The sequence below is a fragment of the Phyllostomus discolor genome, chromosome 2 (genome assembly GCF_004126475.2).
Source record: "Phyllostomus discolor isolate MPI-MPIP mPhyDis1 chromosome 2, mPhyDis1.pri.v3, whole genome shotgun sequence".
NCBI classification, from domain to species: domain Eukaryota; kingdom Metazoa; phylum Chordata; class Mammalia; order Chiroptera; family Phyllostomidae; genus Phyllostomus; species Phyllostomus discolor.
In genome coordinates, this window is record NC_040904.2 from 136310685 (window position 1) to 136334045 (window position 23361).

A 23361-nucleotide genomic window follows, 5' to 3' on the forward strand; every position below is an offset into this window, starting at 1 on the left:
AACATTATTAAAAAGTTCAAAATAGCATATATTAATTATATAGTAATGTCATCTCTTTTTAAATATAGTTAAGCTCAAAAATTAAGTTCTTTTATTCCTAAGAGTTTTTTAGGGAATGAACATGTGTTAGTTCTGTACCCTCTGAAACAGGAGGCACCACCCTAATATCTAAACATGTAAGGCTAAGCAAACAAAATTATAAATGAGTGTTTGGCTTAAGTTTCCCAATTATTGTTGTCCTCTCTAAAAAGCATTTTAATAGTTTAGTATGTATAATTCCTAGTAATATCATATTGATAGGGCAAAAATTTATTACCAGCTAATATTACTTTTAACTTTTATCAGTAGAATATTTCTTTGATGATTTAAATTAAATAAAATTAAAGGCATATTTTCTCAAAAATGTTCTTGATATACATTTTTCTAATCTTTTAAAATATTATGCTTATCATTGTGGCTTGAGAACCATTTCTATGGAATATGCTAGATAGGCTAGTATTTCTATTAAAATTTTATCTCATATTGGGAAAAGATCCAATATGTTTTTGGATGGCCCAGATTACTTAAAAACTGTTATCTGATAGAGTTGGCTCTGGAATAAATGTCCTTTCATATTTTAGATCTGACTAAAACATATTTTAGATCTAAGGCAATTTTTTGAACAAACATTCAGTTTTGATCTGTAAAATAATGGAACAGTTTAATAGGTGAAACCTAAATCACTGGGGACATACATGCTCAAAGGATGAACACTGCTGTGGCTAAGACTGAGAGAAAACTTTACTTTGGGGGGAACTGATGCCTACAACATTGGGTTGTCCTTGTTCACTTGTTTTGTCAGAATTGTACAACACAAAGAAGGAATTTCTCTTAAAAGTGGTTCCTTTCTGCTACTCCATGGGCCTTTCATAAACAAATTAATCATATTAGAGTGAATAAGTCTCAATGAAATATTGAGCAGAGGGAGGCATATACATTTTGTGCTCCTGTTTTGGTTTCAATGGTTATTCTCTGCAAAGATCCAGATGTTTGGTAGTTTCAAATGGATCTTCTATGACAGATACCTATGTCAATTTAATGTTAAAAGTATTTTTAAGTGTTATTTTATACCCTTAGGGAAATCAAATTTAAATCAATCTTAACAGTTACAAAAAGACATGCAAGTTGAGAACAGATTAAAAATCATTCTTCCAGGACTTAATAAGTACCATTTGAGAGAATGAGACATCCTTCTGAATTAAATTAACTACCTCCTGCATTTTCCAAGGACTATATTCTTTACAAATATAAACAAACCTATCCTGAGAGTACTCTCCATTTATAGTTTTAAAAAGAAACAGAGTGAGTAGGATAATTAACCATTGAAAGTCTACTAAAATTCAAGGGTATGTCAATACACTTTAATTTTTTTAATCTATAAAGTTGTATTTATGATTTACATACTAATTTAATATTATATACTTTCACTGAACAAGCTAACAGGTTTTCTTCTTATCTTGAAGATCATACATTTAAGTAATAATTTCTGAATTTATTGCTTAAATGAAGTTCATTTTTACCTGTTCTGAGACATAGAGAGGTTTTGTAGTAAAGGCAGCCAATATAAAGAAAATGCTTCCACAGCTGAAATGCTGTTATCATCCAGATATAGTTCTCTCAGTAGAACATGATTCTCCAAGGATGGAAGCTGTATTTAAAGTTGAGTCATTAGCTTATATTAAGCAAAATATTTGTCATTTAACCAAATTTAAAAATATAAAACCTATCAAAACTAACAACATATATATTTGGTAAACTGCATATCATAAGTCAAAGTATAAGGTAATGAAAATTTTAGTAAAAATAAGATTTTTAAGAATTAACCTCATAATTAGAATTGGCTTTTTCTATACAAGATAGTTCTGATAAATTTTAATTAGAATTGCATGATAGAAAATTTGGTCCCACTTACATACTACAATGTAATATAAAAGTTTTGATTTCTTATATGTTGGTATTATGAAAAACTGTTAAATTTGATTTCTTTATAAATATCCCATGGTGAATATTTTTAAATAGAAAAAAAGTGCAATAGTTTAAAATGAACTGAAAATAAGATACAGATGGTAAACAAAAAAGAAGAAAAATAATCAAAATTGTTTTTAAAATGTTTGGTTGATATTTTTGCATTAAAAGAAAAATGTTGCATTAATCACAGAAAGCAATTAAGTTGAAGCAATTACCTCACTTAGATAATTTCCCTGTAACTTCAGTATTTGAAGCAATCCACAATTTTCAATACCCTCCAGTTTAGTAAGATGATTATGTGAGCAATCCAGGTATATAATGGTAGGAGTATCATAAAGGCCTTTTGTACTAATTAACTGATTGTGGTCCACAACTAGTCTCTGAAGATTTTTCAAAGATTCTAAACCACCTGGAAGAAAAATTTTCAAGATCACTTATATCATGATTCTTCCAGATTTTAAAGGAGAATTTCAGTTTTTTTCTCAATAATTGCACATTTATATTTCCCAATATTTTTAATTACAAGTGAAGGCTTGGCCCAAATTTCTGGTGTAATTTCTGGTGCAAATTTCTACTTGGGAGATGTATTTTTGAATGACATCATATATCAATTGGAAATTAAACAAAATGCTAAAGATATACATTGGGCACTGAATGTTATATTTTCAAATGACAGTAGAACAATGAATATATATGTGGACTCTTTAAAAAAGTAATGTTTAACTCAGTTTCACGGGATTGGTTTTTTAAAATGTATTATTTATTAAGTATAATTGGTATATAATCTTATATTGGTCATATTTGTTTCAGGTATAAAAAATAGCAATTTAACATATTTCACTTGAATCCTTTCTTAGGTTTTAATATATAACATTAGAATGCCATTTTACTTATATTGAGATATCTACCTTCCACACAAAGTAGGTACAATCATATTATAACCAATGAAGCAATGAAACAACCTAAGTATCCATTGACAGACAAATGGATAAAGAATACTTCATTGTACACATGCACAAAGGAATATTAGTCAGCCATAAAGAGAATTAAATGTTTCCATTTATGAAAATGTGGATGGACCTAGAGGGTAGTATGCTAAGTCAGGTAAAGGCAGACAAATACCATATTATCTCATTATATGTGGAATCAAAAACCCAAAATAAACAGACAATACAGAAAGAAACTTATATATACAAAGAATAAATTGACTTATGGGTGGATAAGTTAAAAAAGGTGAAAGAGATTAAGAAGTACATATTGCTAATTATACAAATAGTCACAGGAATATAAAGCATAGCATATAGAATACAGTCAATAATATTATAATAAGTATGTGTGTTTTCAGGTACTAGGTATGAGACTTAAGTGACCACTTTGAAAGGTATATAAATGTCTAATTACTATGCTGTACACCTGAAACTAATATAATATTGTACATCAACTGTAATTAAAAAATAAATTTTAAAACATAAAATAAAAACAAAGGAATATTAGTATATTTTCAAGTATTTTAAGGTTGTCACAAGTGGCCTCCTTTGTGCTCAGATAAAGTTAAAACCAATATGATACTATATAAAAAAAAAGTTAGAGGAGGCTTAGACCATAGCTGAGGGATCATAAGGAAAAAAACTCAGAAAGTTGTTTAAAAAAGCCAACCGTAGTAAATACTGGGAAGGGATGCTGAGAAAGTCTGTAAAAATTTCATGGAAGAACTAGTCTGCCATAAAAAAAAAGGCAAGGAAATCCTACAATTTGTGATGACATGGATCGACCTTGAAGGCCATATGCTAAGTGCAGTAAGTTAGACAGAGAAAGACAAATATTCTGTATGATCTCACTTATATGTAGGATCTAAAACAAAAATTAAAAAAAAAAAAACACACAACCTCATAGAAATAGAAATTAGACTTGTGGTTACCAGAAGCAGGAGGTCAAGAATGGGAGATTGGAGGAAGGTGCTTGAAAGGCACAAACCTTCAAGGTATGTAAGTACTGGGGATATGATATACCACATAATGACTGCAGCTAACACTGCAGTAAAGTTTTTAAAAGAGTAAATTGTATCAGTTCTGATCACACGGAACATTTTCTTCTTTTTGTTAATTGCATCCACATGAGAAGATGTGTGTTAGATGACCCTATTGTGGTATCAGTTCACAGTATATGTAAAATCATCAGGCTGCACACCTTAAATGTATGTAGTGATGATGCATGTCAATTATTTCTCAATAAACTAGACAATGGTTAATGGAAAATAGTAAAAATCTATAAATTGCTGTTTTGATTGAACAATGGATTATGTATGTTCTCTATAGGTTATACCTTGTTGTATGAACTAAACAATTCTAGGAAACTGGAAATATTATTTAAGGATTAAACTGCTGGTAAACAGAACATATTCAGTGAGTATTGTATGTCTAGGGAACACTGAGGCTAAACCCTGGAGAATGGACTTCCAATCTGATTTTCTTGTCAAAGTCACAAAATATTTTCAATGAAATCTTGAAATAGATATGTTTTTTTACCAAAGAAATTATTTGATAATAAACTTAAACATAATCTAAACAGAAACATAATTATGTATAAAAACTAATATCTGGAATTTATATAATCAATTTATCCTGGAAAAATGAAAACATTAATTAAATATTTGTTACTTAGATTATACAATGCATTGTGATTTACAGAAAAAAAAAGGGGGGGGAGAACCTGCTTGCAGCAAAAATGGAGAAATAAAAAAAATCAAATAACATTACAAAAATCTCACAAGAAAACTTAACTTTATACCATATTTTTAAAATTCAGATAATAGGATTATGAGTGTATTGTAAAATATTTCAGAGATACATTTCAAGAAAGACTATATTTCAAAATTGCAGTATCTCTAATAATTTGAGTCAAAGCAAATTAATGTTATGAATGATTCTTATAAAAAAGAATATATTTTTATGCTAAAAGTGAATTTTTATACTGAAAATATATTACACAATATCTTAGAGAAGCAGGAAAATGCATAGAAGACCCAAAGAAGAAAAGAGAAATTGAAATTGAAATTTAGGCAGTAATCATATTTTTTAATATATTTTTAATTGATGTTTAAATACAGTTGTCTCCATTTTCCCACCACCACTTTCCCCATCCCTACCTACTCCCACCTCTCACCCTCAATCCTATCCCCCTTGGCTTTGTCCATGGGTCCTTTATACATATATGTTCATTTGTGGCCCTTTCCATTCCTTCCCGTGATATTTCCCTCTCCCCTCCCCTCTGGTTACACTCAGTTTGTTCTTAATTTCAACGTCTCTGATTAGATTTTGTTTGTTTTGTTAATTAGGTTCCACTTATGCCATTTCACCTCCTGGCTTATTTCACTTAGCATAATGCTCCCCAGTTCCACCCATGCTGTGGCAAAGGATAGGGGCTCCTTCTTTCTTTCTTTCAGCTGCATAGTATTCCATTGTGTAAATGTACCACAGTGTATTGATCCACTCATTTACTGATGGGCAACTAGGCAACTTCCAGCACTTGGCTATTGTAAATTGTGCTGCTATGAACATTTGGGTGCATAGGTTCTTCTGAATTAGTGTTTCATGGTTCTTAGGGTATAATCCCAGTAGCAGAATTGCTGGGTTGAAAGACAATTCCATTTTTAGTTTCTTGAGGAAATTCCATACTGTTTTCCTCAGTGGCTGCACCAGTTTGCATTCCCACCAACACTGCACTAGGGTTCCCTTTCCTCCACAACCTCACCAGCACTAATCGTTTGTTCATAAGTTTATGATGGCCATTCTGAACAGTGTGAAGTGGAATCTCACTGTGGTTTTAATTTGCATCTCTCTGATGGCTAGTGATTCTGAGCATCTTTTCATATGTCTCTGGGCCCTCTGTATGTCCTCCTTGAAGAAGTATCTGTTTAGGTCCTTTGCCCATATTTTAATTGGATTCTTTGTCTTCCTAGTATGGAGTTGTGTGAGTTCTTCACATATTTTGGAGATCAAACCCTTGTCTGAGGTATCATTGGCAAATATTTTTCCCATACAGTTGGTTCCCTTTTCATTTTGGTAATGTTTTCTTTAGCCATCAGAAGCTTTTTATTTTGATGAAGTCCCATTTGTTTATACTTTTCTTTATGTCCCTTGTTCTAAGGGACATACTGGTGAAAATATTGTTGTATGGAATATCTGAGATTTTCCTGCCTATCTTCTTCTCTAGGTCTTCTATGGTATCATGATTCTTCTTCATTCAGTTTTGGAAAAATATAATCTTCCAAAACTGAATGAAGAAGAAGAAGAAAGCCTAAACAGACAAATAACAGCTGACAAAATTGAAGCAGTAATCAAAAAACTCCTGACATACAAAAGTCCTGGACTGGACAGTTTTACAGGTGAATTTTACAAAACATTTAAGGAAGACCCAACCCCTATATTTCTCAGACTATTACAAAAAATCCAAAAATCGGGAAGACTCCCAAATTCTTTTTATGGGGCCAGCATCATTGAGTCACCAAACAAGACAAAGACACAACAAAGAAAGAAAACTTCAGGCCAATATCGCTGATGAACAAAGATGCTAAAATCCTCAAAAAAGTATTGGCAAACCAACCACATTCAGCATAACATCAAAAAGATCATACACTATGATCAAGTGGGATTCATCCCAGGGATGTAAGTATGGTACAATATCCACAAATAAATAAATGTAATACATCACATAAACAAAAGCAAAGACAAAAATCACATGATCATATTAATAGATGCAGAAAAAGCATTTGATAAGGTACAACACCATTTATGATAAAAATGCTCAGCAAAGTGGGAGTAAAGGGAGCACACCTCAACATAATAAAGGCCATATATGAAAAACTTACAGCCAACATCATACTCAATGGACAAAAACTAAAAGCTTTCCCACTAAGATCAGGAACAGGACAGGGATGCCTGCTTTCACCACTCCTATTCAACATAGTACTGGAAGTCCCCGCCACAGCAATGAGACAAGAAGAAGAAATAAAAGTCATACAAATTGAAAAGGAGGAAGTAAAACTCATTGTTTGCAGATGACATGATAGTGTATATAGAAAACCCTACAGACTCCACCAAAAAAACTACTCAACCTAATAAGTGAATTTGGCAAACAGCGGGATACAAAGTCAATACAGAAATCAAAAGCATTTTTGTATAACAACAATGAAATATCAGAAACAGAAATTAGGAAAAAATCCCATTTGCTATAGCAACAAGAAAAATAAAGTACCTAGGAATAAACCTAACCAAGAAGGTAAAAGACCTATACTCAGAAAACTACACAACACTGAAGAAAGAAATTAATAAAGAAGATACAAATAAATGGAAGCATATACCATGTTCATGGACTTGAAGAATTAACATCATCAAAATCTATACTACCCAAAGCAATTTATAGATTCAATGCAATCCCTAACACCAATGACATATTTCTCAGATATAGAACAAACTTTTCAAAAATGTATATGGAACCATAAATGACCCCAAACCACTGCAGCAATTTTGAGAAAGGAGAACAAAGTAGGTGGAATCACCGTACCTAACATCAAACTATATTTCAAGGCCATGGTAATCAGAACAATCTGGTACTAGCATAAGAACAGACACATAAAGCAATGGAACAGAATAGAGAGCGCAGAAATAAACCCAAGTCTCTATGTTCAATTAACATTCAATAAAGGTGGCAGAAGCATAAAGTGGAGTAAAAATAGCCTCTTCAACAAACGGTGTTGGGAGATCTGGACAGCTATATGCAAAAAAATGAAATTCAACCAGCAACTTACACCATACACAAAAATAAACTCAAGGTGGATAAAAGACTTAAATACAAGTAATGTTATATTTTTAATTTCTTATCCAGTATCAATGTATTGGTATTTTCCTGTATTATAAAATAGTAAGCGTAACTTAAAGAAAATAATCTGATGTCATTCAGGGAGTAAACTTTTTGGCCCTATAAGATATTTGACTAAATTAAAATAATAGACCAATTATATATAATCAATTCCAAGGGATTATAAACAATATATTACATATAATAGTAAAATATATATTAGCCACAATGTAATTTAAAGTCTAGTGAAATGAAAAAAACACTTTGGAATATAGAATGCCTTAAAAGCATATCTGATGAAATCAATTAACCCACAGAAACAGAACAATTCTTTCCAGGCATAAGGAAATACTAATCAATATAAATTTGTAGTTCTGTAACTTCAAAGTCCTTAATCAAATATTTAAATGGCTTAAGCAAGCACAATATTTTTTTAATCCTCACCTAAAGACATGTTTATTGATTTAAGGGAGGGATGGAGGGAGAGAGAAACATCGATGTTAAGAGAGAAATACTGATTAGCTGCCTCCTGTACACACCCTAGCTGGGGATGGAACCCAACATATAGGTATGTGCTCTGACCAGGAATTGAACTCTGAACCTTTTGGTGTATGGGATAACATTCCAACACACTGAGCACAGAGCTAAGCACAATATTTTTAAAAGCCATGCACATGGCTCTTAAGTTTTACAGAGCTAATGAGAAATAAAATTTTCTATTAACTTTAGAGCGGGTACCATGTTTATGAAACTTTTCAAAGTTCACCCCCAAAAGAAGCAAAGATGAAATATTAGGGCCAGAAGGAAACAACAGATAAAGCAGGAGAACAATTGGAAAAGGAATAGAGGAAAAGGCAAACTGAATTCTGTGTCGATCATAGTTGTTGGTAAAAATAAAAATAAAACTATGTAATTTACAATTACCAAGGGCATTTTTATTTACATTAGCTTATTTATGGTCAACAGTGTGACTAAGTGTGGGCAAAACGGTATTGAGGAGGCCACTGCCTTGGCGGTGATGAAGCAGCTTTTGCCAGAGCCATTAAGGGAGCAATCCCTTTAACAGGGGTGTTTCACCTTTAGGCATCTCTGGGCCACACTGGAAGAAGAGTTGTCTTGGGCCACACATTAAATACACAAACATTAATGAAAACTGATGGGCAAAAAAATAAAAGGTCTGTGCATAATTTTTGTGATATCTACCACCACAGATAAGCAAAAACATCCTCATATAACCTTAGTTATTGCAGCGGCCCTTTCAATAATCTTTTAAAATTATTCAGCAACTCTCAAGTCTGTGATCATTAATATGAAAATGTACATATCTAAGTAATAAAATGCCATTGTATGTACATTTATTTTATGTGACATTGTGACATGTGAAGACAAAACAATCTAATGTTGTAAGTAAATTTATGATTTTGTTTTGGGCCACAGTCATAGCCAACCTAGGTTGCATAAGGCCCATGGGCTGTAGGTTGGACACCCCTGCTTTAGAAGATAGAGCAGTGGAAGTGGAGACAATGAATGTAGACTACTTTTAGATATTCAATAGTGGAGAGAAGTTCCTCTAAGTCCTTAAAATGGCCCACAAATCCTTATCTCTGAATTCACCCACTACTACTGTCCCTTTCTCTTGGTTAATGATCTAACATGTTAACCTCCTTGTTGCTCCTCAAACATGCTACACACACTTCCACCTTAGTGCTGTGTGCATATGTAGGAAACAATGATCAGTGTATAATATGTCTGGCTAGAAAGAATAAATGAACCTTATCAGTCAAGTTCGATTATTAAAACAATACAATTTTCAATCAATATACAGAGAATATATGATTAATCTGTTCTAAGAACTGTTTAAAATTCCAATCTGGTGAATTACCATGATTCTTAGCTTCAGATACAAAGGTATATTTGACTTTGCATTTCTACTTCTAGGAATCCACTATATAGAAACACACACAAAACTATAAAATAGTATATAGAGGGATTCTTTGCCATATTATATAAAGGCAAAGAAAAAAAGGAGATAAGTTAAATGTCTATCTATAAAGAAATAGTTAAATAAACTATGGAAAATTCATAAAATGAATATATATAATCTTTAATACAAAGTATTCTAACAGAGAAGAATTTCTATGATATATTATTGTGTGTAAAACCAAAGTTACATACATAGACTTTTAATGCTTGAGTATACCTGAATCTAAATCTATGCATTTATAATTTTGTATCACATAGGACAAGGTGTTAACTCTTTCATCAACAACTGTGAACAGTGGTTAATCCTACAAAATGAAAATGAGCAAGTGTAAGTAGAGAAAACTTCACTGTTTATATTGTATACCTATTTTTAAAATTTTTAAATGAAAATGCATTTCTTTTGTAATATTTTAAAAAACAGTATGTTTGAAAAATCAAAGTAACTATGGAATAGAACTGTTACCCTGTGTGTATCTACCCTGTGAGAATTTTGACCACTACTACCAACAACAAAAGGTTGTAGAATGGAAGAAAAACGGGAAAACCTGTTTCTGTCATCCTCAAAAGGGTTTGTTATAGAGGCAAAGTGGAGGAACTCTGTACATAGGAGGGCATACTTAGAATGTAAATGTAAATGTAAAAACAGCTTTTACATTTTTAAAAATGTTTCTTAATGAGTTGTTAAGAAAGTTAACAATTCTCAGTCCAAAATCTTAATAAATATGGTAGGCAAAGACAATAAGCAGACCAGTAAAGCCAGTTTTCAGCGTGAAAAAAACTGTTAACTCTGATGAATAAGAAGATCAATTTCTATAGACTCAAAGTTTGAGGAGACAAAACTCAAAATTCACCAATAATAAAGAAGTGTAACAGACAATCCCACAATAACATGGAAGCCCAATCACCTATAGTCAACCAGAGGACAGGAAATTAAATTGTCTCAAATCTCAACAAAAGAGGGGAAAAATCTGCCTCTTAAATTAGTAAACACAAGCTGGCTCTCTCATAGGTTTGCAGCTCAAATTCACTTTAACTGTGATCAGAAATCTCCCCCTCAAAATGTAGCACAAACCAATCCAAATTATAATTCCCAGCATCTGAGAAATCCTCTCTAAAGAACAAACTTTCATACCATATGTAAGAATAACCACAAAGCTTAAATTTTAAGGGAAATAAATAGGTGACAAAAAGTTGCATGAAATATTCAATTAAATAAGGTGTCATAGGAATTAGCAGAAACAATAAATTCCATAAAAATGAGACTCACATGGAAATTAGAATTATTTGAAATAAAAAAACTCAATAACCAGGATTAATAGCAAGTCAGAATTTTCAGCTGTAATACAAATATATGGAAATTATCTACAGACAGCAAAAAAAAATGAAAGAGAATATAAGGAATATAAAAGCTAGCATCAGAAGATGTAACATATATCTAGTGTTTCAGAATGAGAGAAAAACATGAGTAAGAAAAAAACATTTGAAGAAAAATGGGTAACACATAGCCAAATAATATTAGAGTGCAAGCCACATATTCACTAATTGTATCAAACCTCAAGCAGAATGAATGAAAAAGAAATTCACACCAAATACATCAGAGTAAAAGTGCGTAACAGCAATAACAAAGAAAAAATACTTGAAATAGGCATAGAAAATACCCTCAGATCTCCCAGAAATGTAACTGATACCTGATTTTTAATAGCAACAGTGAAATTGATAAATAATGAAAAGATGTCTACAAATTACTCAAAGAAAATAAACTTCAATTTAGAAAAATACAGTTGGTTAAATGATTCAAATATAAATGTGAAATAAGACTTTTGCAGGCAGGCAAAATCTTGTAGAAGTTTCCAACTATGACCACAAGAAATGTTAAAGGATCTACATCAAGAAAAAGAAAAGTGATTTAAGATCTTAAATGAAAGAAGAGTAAAGGGCATAAAAGCAATGAATATGGGTAAATATAATCAAATTCTGGCTATATAAAATAACCATAGTGTAGTCCATGAGGAGTTAAATAAAAATGCATGTAAAATCCTGAATAATAAAAAAAGCATATATAAGTTAGGAAAGTTGGCATAGGGGTATAAAGTAAGTTGAGCACATTTTATTTTCATGGGGCCACTAAATTAATTAACATATAGGTATTAAAAGAATTAAGAAAAAAGATAAAATGAGGGGGAAAGTCATACCAATCAACTCAAAAGAAGACAGGGTGAAGGGAGGGAGGAATGGGAAATGTAGCAAAGGCTTTCTGTTAACAATAATGAGGGACTAGGTAGGTAGGTAACAAGAAACCATTCTTTATTGATAATTAGAAAAAAATGACAAAACATAAACACACCTGCTCAAGGCATTGAAGAACTAAAATAATATAGAAGAGGGTTAAGTTCCAGAAAAAAATGAAATGAGCACATTATTTATGATATCTATTATGATATCTTTCTAGGAAAGGACAGGATATAACCCTTGGGAGTCAAAAGTGTGGGTTCCAGGGTTCTTTCTCCTCAGAGAAAAAGGCCTAGGGAATTCCTACCTCACTTTTGCTTGGGACCTCCATGTGCTTATACATTAACTCAAATATAGAACAGCCCCCAAGGTACCGAAGCACAGCTTTAATAGTCTCAATATAAATACATGTATGCATTTAGCTGCACAGAGATTGCTAGTGCTTGCAGCTGGAAACAATAAATACCTCTGGAGGAAAATAACAGCATCATAGTTTCAAATGGATTATACAGTTTTGTTTTTTCCTAGTATTCTCTTACTGAAACACAATAAAAAAACTTAACATAGATAAAATCATGTCAACAAAAACCAAGAAAATAAACAAAAAATAGAAAACATCCATAGGGAATCAGATAATCATGTTATCAAACACAGAAATCAACAAAACTTTGTAAACATGTAAAATAAAAGTTAAAAATTTACATATTAAAATGTATGTATTATACATTATAAAATGTTAATAGAATGGTAAATAAAAGAAGCAAAAAAATTCTGTAATGAAAGACTATAATACAAATGAGATTTTCATGGATAGATTGGACACTATATTAGACACAGCTTAAGAAAGGTTTAGTAAACTGATAGAGGACAATAAAACATCCAGAGTGATGCATAGAGAGGCTAAAGAAAATTACAAAGAGTATAAGAGGATTGTAGACTACAAGGAGGATCTATATTTCTGTAGATCTATAGATATATATATACATAAAGAAATGATGACTCAGAATTTTCCAACACTGAAGAAAGATGCCAACCTACAGATTTAAGAGGCAAAAAAGACTGATGCAGAATAAATTCTAAGGTGACCACAAGTAGAAACATCAGAGTAAACTGATGAAAACAAAAGACCAGAAAAGAAATTTAAAAAGGGAAAAGAGTATTATCTTCCAAAGATTAACAGATTCTTGCACATCACCTTAAGCAGGGAAAGCTCGTATAAAATGGAATATATTCATAATGCAAAATATATGTCAAATGGTACATTGATATCTCAAATACATATACAAATGTGTATGGATATGTCTGTATTATGTTAAAAACATATTTAGCCAAATAAAACCTGAAAGAGGTTATCTCAGCAAACTTGCACTAGACGAAATATGGTAGATGAAAGATGAAATAAAGAACAATGGAAACGTTTTAAAAAGTGGGTGAATCCAATCCAAATGATAATGATTTTATAAAATACTAATGTCTTAAGGAATTCCAATTAAAATACACAACAGCACATTAAACTGAAAAGGAGTTAGTGAAGTTTATGTGTTCTACAACCTTATCATCACCTTGGAATAAGGAAAGTACCAATTTAGATCTGGTAAATCAAGAAGAGGTGACACAATATTTATAGAAAACCAAAGAATAGTAAAATACTACTATACAACTGGTAAAAATAGAAAGAAAAAATTGAATAAGTTGAAACCTCAACCAAACCAAAGAGAAAAAAAATAGAATAGAATCAATAGTAAATTTAAACTCAAGTATATCAGTTTTTGCACTTAATTATTGAATTACACTTAATTTACTCTTACAGACTAACTGCTACAAATCAAAGTTAGAATTTGTCAGCCTTGATAAAATAACAAAATCAACAAAATTCTATATTACATAATAGACATACCAAAAATAGAACTTGTACAAATACTATAAGTAAAAGAACAGAAAAAGATACATTATGTAAATACTAAACCAGTGACTCTTAAAGTGTGGTCCAGAGGAATCTCCCACACCTAGAGACACGTTTAAAGGTTCTATGGAGTCAAAATTTTTTCATAATAATTCTAAGACATTATTTGCCTTTTTTTACTCTCAATTCAGGAGCATAGAGAAGCATTGTGACTGACACTTCCAGTCAAGATGGCAGTGTAGGAAGACATGTGGCTTCTTCACACAGCCACATCGAAATTACAACTAAAATATAGAACAACCATCATTCAGGAACATCAGAAATTGAGCTGAATGAAAACCTGATAACTACAAAATCAAGGTGAATGGAGATCTGACAACTGTGAAATTAAAGAAACAACATCCACCCAGACTAGTAGGAGGGGTGCAGATGCAGAATGGGCTGGTCCCACATCCATGTGGTAGATAAAAATTCAGGAGGAATATCTCAGGAGTGAGAAGTCCTAGTCCCACACCAGGCCACCCAGCCTAGAGTTCCAGTGCCAGGAAGGTAAGTCCCCACAACTTCTGGCTGCAAAAACTAATGGGAATTGAGTCAGTGGAAGAAACTTCTGGAGCCCCAAGCAGTCCCTCTTAAAGAATCCACACATGGATTAACATACTCAGTCTTATTCCCTGTGAGCTCCAGCACTGGGGTAGCAGCTTGAAAGGCACAGTGGCATACAGGATGAAACTGAAGCATCTGGTATCAAGGTAAGCAGAGGCCATTGTCCCTTTGCTAAGCCCTACCTCCACAGAGTCAGAAAACTGGCACCCTATCTGAGACTCTAACAACATGGCTGACACTATTTGATCTGCCTTGGAGAACCTGACCCAACTTACAGCCTACCCAAGCTGCTTTTCCAGAAGAATGGTTGGGCTTGGCTCCTAAATCCTATCCAACAAGCAACAGCTAGCCTCAGTGAGCCCTAATGGCAGCCAGATTAGATTCCCAGCTTAGATTCCCTGGCTTCACCTGGGAAATCTCCACGCCCAGCACAAGTGGCAGCCATCTCAGGTTGCTTTACAGCTCAGGCAGGGTGCCCCAGGCAAAACACAGGAAGGCTAACTTGGCCTGCACCATCGTGGAAACTTAGGGCCAGTGTACCCAGTGGGTAGCTATAGACCACGAGCACCACCACACTGCCCCCTGCACAGCTGATGCTCCATGGAGAGCAGATACTGGTGGTCAGTGGTCATAGCCAGTACTAACAGCTCACTGGCCTAGATAAATCCCTCCCATTGTCCTGCCAATAGTAACCAAGGCTCAACTACAAGAGGAGGATGTACTCAGCCCACACAAAGGACACACCTCGAGTACCCACCTTGCGTGGTAGGGGAGGCAGTGCCACTGGACCCTTCAGGTGACCTGATACACTAGGCCACACTACCAAGACACAGAGTCAAAGCAGCTCTACCTAATACATAGAAACACAGGGAGGCTGCCAAAACAAGGAGACAAAGAAACATGGTCCAAATGAGAGAACAGATTAAAACTCCAGAAAAAAAAGCTAAACAAAATAAGCAATCTGTCAGATGCAGAGTTCAAAACACTGATCATAAGGATGCTCAAGGAACTTAGGGAGGACTTCAGCAGCATAAAAAAGACCCAATCAGAAACAAAGGATACACTAATTGAAATAAAGAACAATTTATAGGAAAACATCAGTCAAGTAGATGAAACCAAAAATCAAATCAATGACTTGGAACCTAAGGAACCAAAAAACAACCACACAGAACAAGAAGAGATATGAATCCCAAAACAATAAGGGTAAGATAAACAGCCTCTGGGACAACTTCAAGAAGTCCAACATTCACATCATAAGTGTGCCAGAAGGAGAACAAAAGAGCAAGAAATTGGAAATCTATCTGAAAAAATAGTGAAAGATGCCCCGGCTGGCATAGCTCGGTGGATTGAGCGTGGGCCTGCGAAGCAAAGGGTCATTGGTTCAATTCCCAGTCAGGGCACACCTTGCCCCAGTTGAGGGCAAGGTCTCCAGTTGGGGGCATGTGAGGGGCAAGCACACATTGATGTTTCTCCCTCTCTTTCTCCTTCCCTTCCCCCTCTCTAAAAATAAACAAATAAAATCTTTCTAAAAATGAAAAAATAGTGAAAGAAAACTTCTATAATTTGGTGAAGGAAATAGACATGCAAGTCCAGGAAGCACAGAGAGTCTCAATTATGGTGGATGCATAGAGGACCACTCCAAGTCACATCATATATAAAAGGCCAAAATTTAAAGAAAGACTCTAAAAGCAGCAAGAGAAAAGAAGTTAGTTACCAGATGGTTGCCAGATGGGAGGGGGAAGAGGGAGAGTGGGTGAAGAGATGAGGGAAGAAGTACAAATAGATAGTTACAGAATAGCCATGGGGATATAAAGTACAGTAGAGGAAATGGAGCAGCCAAAGCACTTATATAACCCATGGACATAAACAATGTTGGGGGGACTGCCTGAGGGAGTAGGGGGTGCTGGGTGGAGGAGGGGCAAAGAGGGGAAAGTCAGGACAACTGTAATAGCATAATCAATAAAGTATAATTTTTAAAGAAAACATACAGTGGAGTTTTCCAAAGGCTACATGAAATATAGCAAATTGAATGGAAAAAAAAAAAAAACTATGGAAATCCAACTGTCTTATGTTAAGTGGAACACTCAGATTTGAAAATATGGTAATAGTGACCTTTCATGTGTGTGTGTGGTGCTGACACCGCATGTGACTGCGGTGTGTTGGCTTTTGTATATGTGTGTATGGTGGTCACACCATGTGTGTATTTGGTGGGGTGGCCTTCATGTGTATGCGTGTGTGTTGGTTTTGTTATAGTTTATAAAACTGTTTTGAATGTAAAGTTGCAAAAGTTTTATTATCTTCATCTCAGAGTGAATGAATAAAAACAAACATTTTCTAATTTTTTTCTTATACAGTAAATATCAATAGATACACTCAACATAAATGAAAGCTCTTTGAGGGAGATCCTCACTCATTTATAAGGGTGTTAAAGAGTCTGATTCTAAAAGAAATTTAGTTTGATTATATCAGACACAGAAGACTAAAGCAGAAAGCATTAATACAGATGAAGAGACATTTACAAATGATCAAATTAATTCAACAGAAAAATATATAAGTTATAAATTTGTATGTGCTAAATAGCATGGCATCAAAAATATGTATACAGCAAAAAATGGCTATAAGTTTAAAGATATCTAATCTACCATCGCTATGTGAGTTATATACATAATTTTCTCTATGACCACACTAACATTTTCAGTACACCATTTAATCAACAGAGAGTATAGTATAATGAAAAGTTCAGAGGCTCTGAGGCAGGCAATCCTGAATTTCAATAATCATGCATATTCTAAAACTGGCTAAATGAATATAAACAAGTTAGCTAACTTATCTGAGTCTTTGTTCCTGAATTTGTGGAGTGGGAGTGATTTCATGTTATTGGGAGAATTAAAAATGGTATTTTAAAGTAGAGTTTGATAACACTTTCATGTGTTGGGTACTAAAAAAGATTCTTATTATTGTTCCCTAACAATTATCCTTAATGAAAACAAGGAGTTTAAAAACTGTAACTGTGGTGACAAAATCAGTCTTCAGAGAGAAATGGTGCTAAATGTCAATGTTTAAGCTAAACTTTAAAGAAGGAATAGGATATTAATACACGCTCAAAATAACATCTATATACAACAGATTAAACAGTAATTTGATCAGTCAATGAAGTTGGATAAAAAGAAAAAATCTACACGGAAAGGAAATTATAAGTTGCCACCCTTCCTCTCTTAATATTACAAATTGTTTGCTGTCAAATGAAGGATGAGAACTGAGCAAAACAGACTTACAGAAAGCCTTACCTTAGAATATCATTGCTCTTCAACATATCTAATAAAATTATTTTCTCCCAGGCAAAGTTTCTGATATTTCTTCCACTCCTCATCCAAGACAAAACAAAGCATAACAAACAATAGCCAAAAAATATTTAAGAGCCTCTCTAAAAAGATTTATGTATAATATATATAAAGAATTGCTTAAATATTCTTGAATTTACTGCTTCAAAGTTCTTCATTAGCTCTTTAAAAGTTTCCTAAGTCCCACAATATAAAACTGAAGCCAAGAGTGTTTGCCCCTCAAAGGGCCCTTGCCCATGGCAAATATGGTGTTTGGGTATTACAAATATCTAATTCCTCCATGGAAATGAGTTGATGGTCTCACAAAACATTCCTGCCATGAGGTGAGGGCAGGGGGGGCTTGCCTGTAAGGAACAGCCGAAGTAAAAATGTTAAATTAGGCTGGAGCTTTTCACTGAAGTATTTGGTAAGCATCTATCTCCTTTAGCTGCTCAGTATGTTCGGCAGTCACCTATAAACATGATGAGGTTTTTAAACTTCAGTGCAGTAGTCCTTCAGGATGATACAGGCTGAATGGGAAGAATACTGAAACAGGAACCAGGAAACTTGCACTCTAACCCCACTTCTGCCAGGAGTTAGATGAAAACTATGTGGGTCTGTTTCTTCATCTATAACAAAGAAGCCCTAGACTGACAAATATGTAAAATTCCTTTCAACTTTGTATTATGCATTGTGTTGTATTTCAAAACAAAAGAGTATTACTTTGGCTATTTGGGGTCCTTTGTGGTTCCATACAAATCCAATGATTTTTTTTTATTTCTTGAAAAAATGTCATTGGGATTTTGATAGGTATTGCATTAAATTTGTATATTTCTTTGGGTAATATGGACATTTTAACTATTTAATTCTGCCAATCCATGAACACAGAGTATCTTTCCATTTCATAGTGTCTTTTTTAATCTCTTTTAATAATGCTTTGTAGTTTTCAGTTTATAGGTCTTCCACATACCTTAAGTTTAGTCCCAGGTATTCTTCTTCTTTTTGCTATAATTGCAAAAGGAATTTTTTCATATTTTTCTAAAATTTCATTGTTATTGCATAGAAATGCAGTGTTTTTTTATACATTGACTTTCTATCATGCAATTTTATTGTATTTGTTTATTGTTTCTAATAGTTTTTTTGTGGAGTCTTTAGGGTTGTCTATGTAAAGGATCATGTCATCTGCAACAAGTGACACTTCTTCATTCCCAATTTGGATGACTTTTATTTCTTTCTCTTGCCTGATTGATTTTGCTAGGACTTCCAGTACTACATTGAATCAGAGAGGTGAGAGTGGACATTCTTGTCTTATTCCTGATTTTAGAAGAAAATCTTTCAGTTTTTCATCATTGAACATATTAGCTGAGGGTTTTTCATAATGGTCTTTATTATGTTAAGGTACTTTCCTTCTATACCCATTCTATTGAGTTTTTAATTATAAATGGAGATTGTATCTTATCAAACGTTTTTTCTGCATCTATTGATAAGATTGTATGGTTTTTATAATTTGTTTTGTTAATGTGGTATATTACATTGATTGATTTATGTTTGTTGAACCATCCTTGTACCCCTGGAATGATCATAATGCATATTTTTAATGTATTGTTGTATTTGATTTGCTTGTATTTTGTTTAGGATTTTTGCATCTGCATTCATCAGAGACATTGATCAGTTTTCCTTTTTTTTTTTTTTTGTATATTATCCTTGCCAGGTTTTGGTATCAGGGTTATGTAGGGCTCATAAAATGTGTTAGAAACTATTGCCTCTTTTTTTTTTTTACTGCTGTTCAAACACAGCTGTCTCCATTTTCATCCCACCATGCCTTTTATTCAATTTCTTGCACGAGTTTGAGAAGAATAGGTATCAAATCTTTTTTTAAAGTTTGGTAGGATTTACTGATGAAGCCATCTAGTCCTAGACAAGTAATGAAAAATGTTGAAGAAGTTGTGGAGAAAAAGGAGCCCTCAGTCAGTGCTGGTGGGAATATAAGCTGGTATAGTTACTACGGGCGACAGCATGGAAGTTCCTCAAAAAATTAAGAGTAGAGTACAATATGACCCAGCAATCTCTCTACCCCAAAAAATTTGAAAATATTTATTTGTGAAGATATATACATCTATGTTCATTAGAGCATTATTCATATAAGGTGGCCAAAGCATGGAAACAAACAAATTGTCCTTCAACAGATGATTGGATAAAGAAGATGTGGTACATATATACAACAGGATACTTCTCCACCATAAGTAAAAATAAAACACTGCCATTTGTAACAACATAGATGGCCTTGAGAATATCCTGCTAAATAAAATAAGGCTAGAAAAAACTAAGAACCATATGCTTTCATTCGTATATGGGACATAAAACTGAAACTCGTAGTCACAGACAACAGCGTAGTGGTTACCAGAGGGAAGGAGGTTGTGAGGGTAGTAAAGAGGAATGGGGGCCCAATACATGGTGATGGCACATGATCTGACCTTTTGGTGGTGGGCACACGATGCAACGTACAGATCATGAGTCATAGAAATGTACACTTGAAACCTCTATAATCTTATTTACCAGTGTCATCCTAACAAATTTAATTTAAAAAAATAAAATTAAATAAAATTTTAAAAACTAAAGAGTAAGCTAGCACCATCTAGTGGAATCCAAAAAATTCACTAAGTAGCTAATAAAAAAAACATTTCTACAAGCAAAATATCCAGAGCTTTATTATACTTCACTACTTTTCTAATGTTCCAAAGACAACATTTGGTAGCAAGAATTAACCCAGTCATATTTTCCCTATAAGACACAACACAGCAATAAAGCTATGTGAAAATGTTGAATTATTTCAGTACCCTTTGTTCTTATTATATACTAGTGTTACTTTTCCAGAAAGCAGTATGATCTGAAAATAAAGCAGGAACAAAAACAAACAAACAAAAAAAACCTCTTAGTATTTCTATCAATTTACAATATTTTTAGGAATATATTACCTGAAATTTATAAATAAATTAATTTCTGGTATCAAAGGAACATTTTTCCAGATTAAAGTTTTCATATAATAGCACATCAGAAGCTTCATAAATGAGAAAAATAAAAATATTTGCTCTTACACATTAAAATCATACTTATTTTCATGTTTACCAATATTTAATGAATGAGATATAGCAATTTACCCCTAATCTCTTTCTTTCTATATGAATATTTATCACTAGGATAATCTTGGTGACAATCAGGATATTTAATTGTTTTGTTTATTACTACATCCTCAGTAATATTGGAGTGTTGTGTTCTATTGCCTGGAAAAGTGCTGGCACATAATAAGTGCTCAATAAATTTTTTCATTAGTAAATTCATCAATGAATAAACCTTTAAATCATTAGATTTTTCAGCATAAAGAACCACACTACGGTATAATAACAAAAATGAAAACCTGAAATACTAAATGCATATTTATTAGAGGATCAGTAGAAGGAGGCAATCAAAGATTAGGTACCAAGTGTAGACTGCTGAATTTCAAATCCTGACTCTATCATTTGCTGACTGTGTGACCTTAGACAATTTACTGAACCTCTCTGTGCTTCAGTTATCTTAACTGAAAATAAATGAATAAATAAAGATTTAACAGTACCTATCTCATAGCAAATATATGATGTAAATGAATCAATATGGATAAAACAAATAAAATAATGTCAGGTGGTAAAAAGTTATCTATTAATATATTTACTATTTTAAGTTGTATTTTTTGTAAATAAAATTTATAAAATGGTTTTGCCATTCCTCATAATTTTTTCAAAATTAATTTAGTTTCAAATGTTTCTTCTAGAAAGTCAAAAAATGTCACATAAAGATGGAAGGAACAAAAAACTAGATTATAAATTATATATCACCTATTTTTCATTTGCTTTAGCTATTCATTAAAAAAAATTAAATCAAAAATACTAACTTAAAATACAAAATATTTCCCATAGATCAGTTTTGTAAACTCTAATAATCACTATAACAATATCCCTTCAAGAAATACATTTCCACATAACTTGTAAAAACAAAATATCTTACCACTTTTGCCTACAATTTACTTGTGCTAAATTTTAGGCAAAGGAAAGCATAAAATATAATAATAATATAAAAAAACCTTAACATTTAAACTACAATTCACCCAAATTAACTGAATTATAAAAGATAGTCATGTAACTCAAAAAAAAGATCATAAAACATTTTATATTAATAAAAAGTATAATAAAACCTCTTGTTTGATTAAAGAAATCCATCTTTAAAATCATCAACCTAATGAACTTAATAAACTTAGAGCAATTATTTTGTACATTCAAAACATGCTATAATCAAAAACTGGCTACCAATATATAACCAATCATAGAAAATTATATAAAAATGTACACAATATTTTTTAAATTACTACAAAATTTATATGGCCCGATAAGCTCCATTATAATAGCTTATTTTTTTTACTACCTTTGGCCAGAGAATAATTTATACCTCAGTATATACTTTAGAAATAACATTTAAATTTATATTTTAGTTATGATTAATAATAATTAAAACCATCTCTTTCCATACCCACAGCATATATGTTTAAATATTAAAGGCAATAACAAAACTATATTAACTTTGTAATTTTTATTCATAGAATTAAATTTTAAACTACTTTTAAAAAGTATATTTGATATTGTGTTTGTTTCTACAATTAAACAGTTTCATTAGAATGGAAAATATTCAGCATGAGTAATTTCCAATAAATTGTCTTAAACTTACACAGTAGCTCTTCTGTTCATTTAAATGCAAAGGTCAAATAAAATGTGTATTGATGTTTTCTAATAAAAAATACTTAGCACTAACTTTACATACTAACTATTGCAATAACTATAGCTTAGTAAGAATTAGAAACAAATTAAACTTGAAACTACAAATGTAGAATACCTGGCATTGCTTCCAATTTTGTTTCATCTACTTAAGAAATATAGCATAGAATAGTAACTTATTAATTTGTAAACACAAATCTATCTTTGTGCCCCTTCATAGGAGTTTTCAGCATCAATTTATCACTGAAAGACAAAATCTATGCTTTTCACTCAGCTCAACCAGAATCTTGGTAAGCAGTTTCTGAAGATGAAAAACAGACTCCAACTGGTTTTCAGAAAATCTACTTTCTTATGTATATTCTACTCACACTCAATAAATACAGTGTTTTCACTGTACCCAACAGACAGCAAAGATGTCTTTTACCTTGTTAGTTCTGTACTACTACATAGAGATACCTCAGGTATATCAATTAATACGATGGCAGTTTTCACATAAATCTTGCAGATATCCTATCCCAGGAAATCCACTGGCTACAAAAAATCCCATACAGCACTGCTGGCAATGAAAATGAAGTGAATGAGAGTTCAAGCATTTCTTCTTACAAACAGCCTTTTAATTTTTTTAAAGTTTGCTTCACTGTGTGCCAATACAGTA

At 32.5% G+C, this 23361-nt stretch overlaps 1 protein-coding gene across 4 annotated transcripts in view; it reads right to left on the bottom strand.

Moving 5' to 3' along the window:
• Positions 1-23361, bottom strand: part of LRRIQ1 (leucine rich repeats and IQ motif containing 1) — a 229395-nt gene that overhangs the window by 164246 nt on the left and 41788 nt on the right. For all 4 annotated transcript variants that reach the window (XM_036018605.1, XM_036018604.1, XM_028532854.2 and 1 more), the window contains 2 exons: positions 2223-2416; positions 1560-1687 (listed from right to left, as the gene is read on the bottom strand). In XM_036018605.1, coding sequence (XP_035874498.1) covers positions 1560-1687; positions 2223-2416 — 322 coding nt within the window. The remainder of the gene's footprint in view (positions 1-1559; positions 1688-2222; positions 2417-23361) is intronic.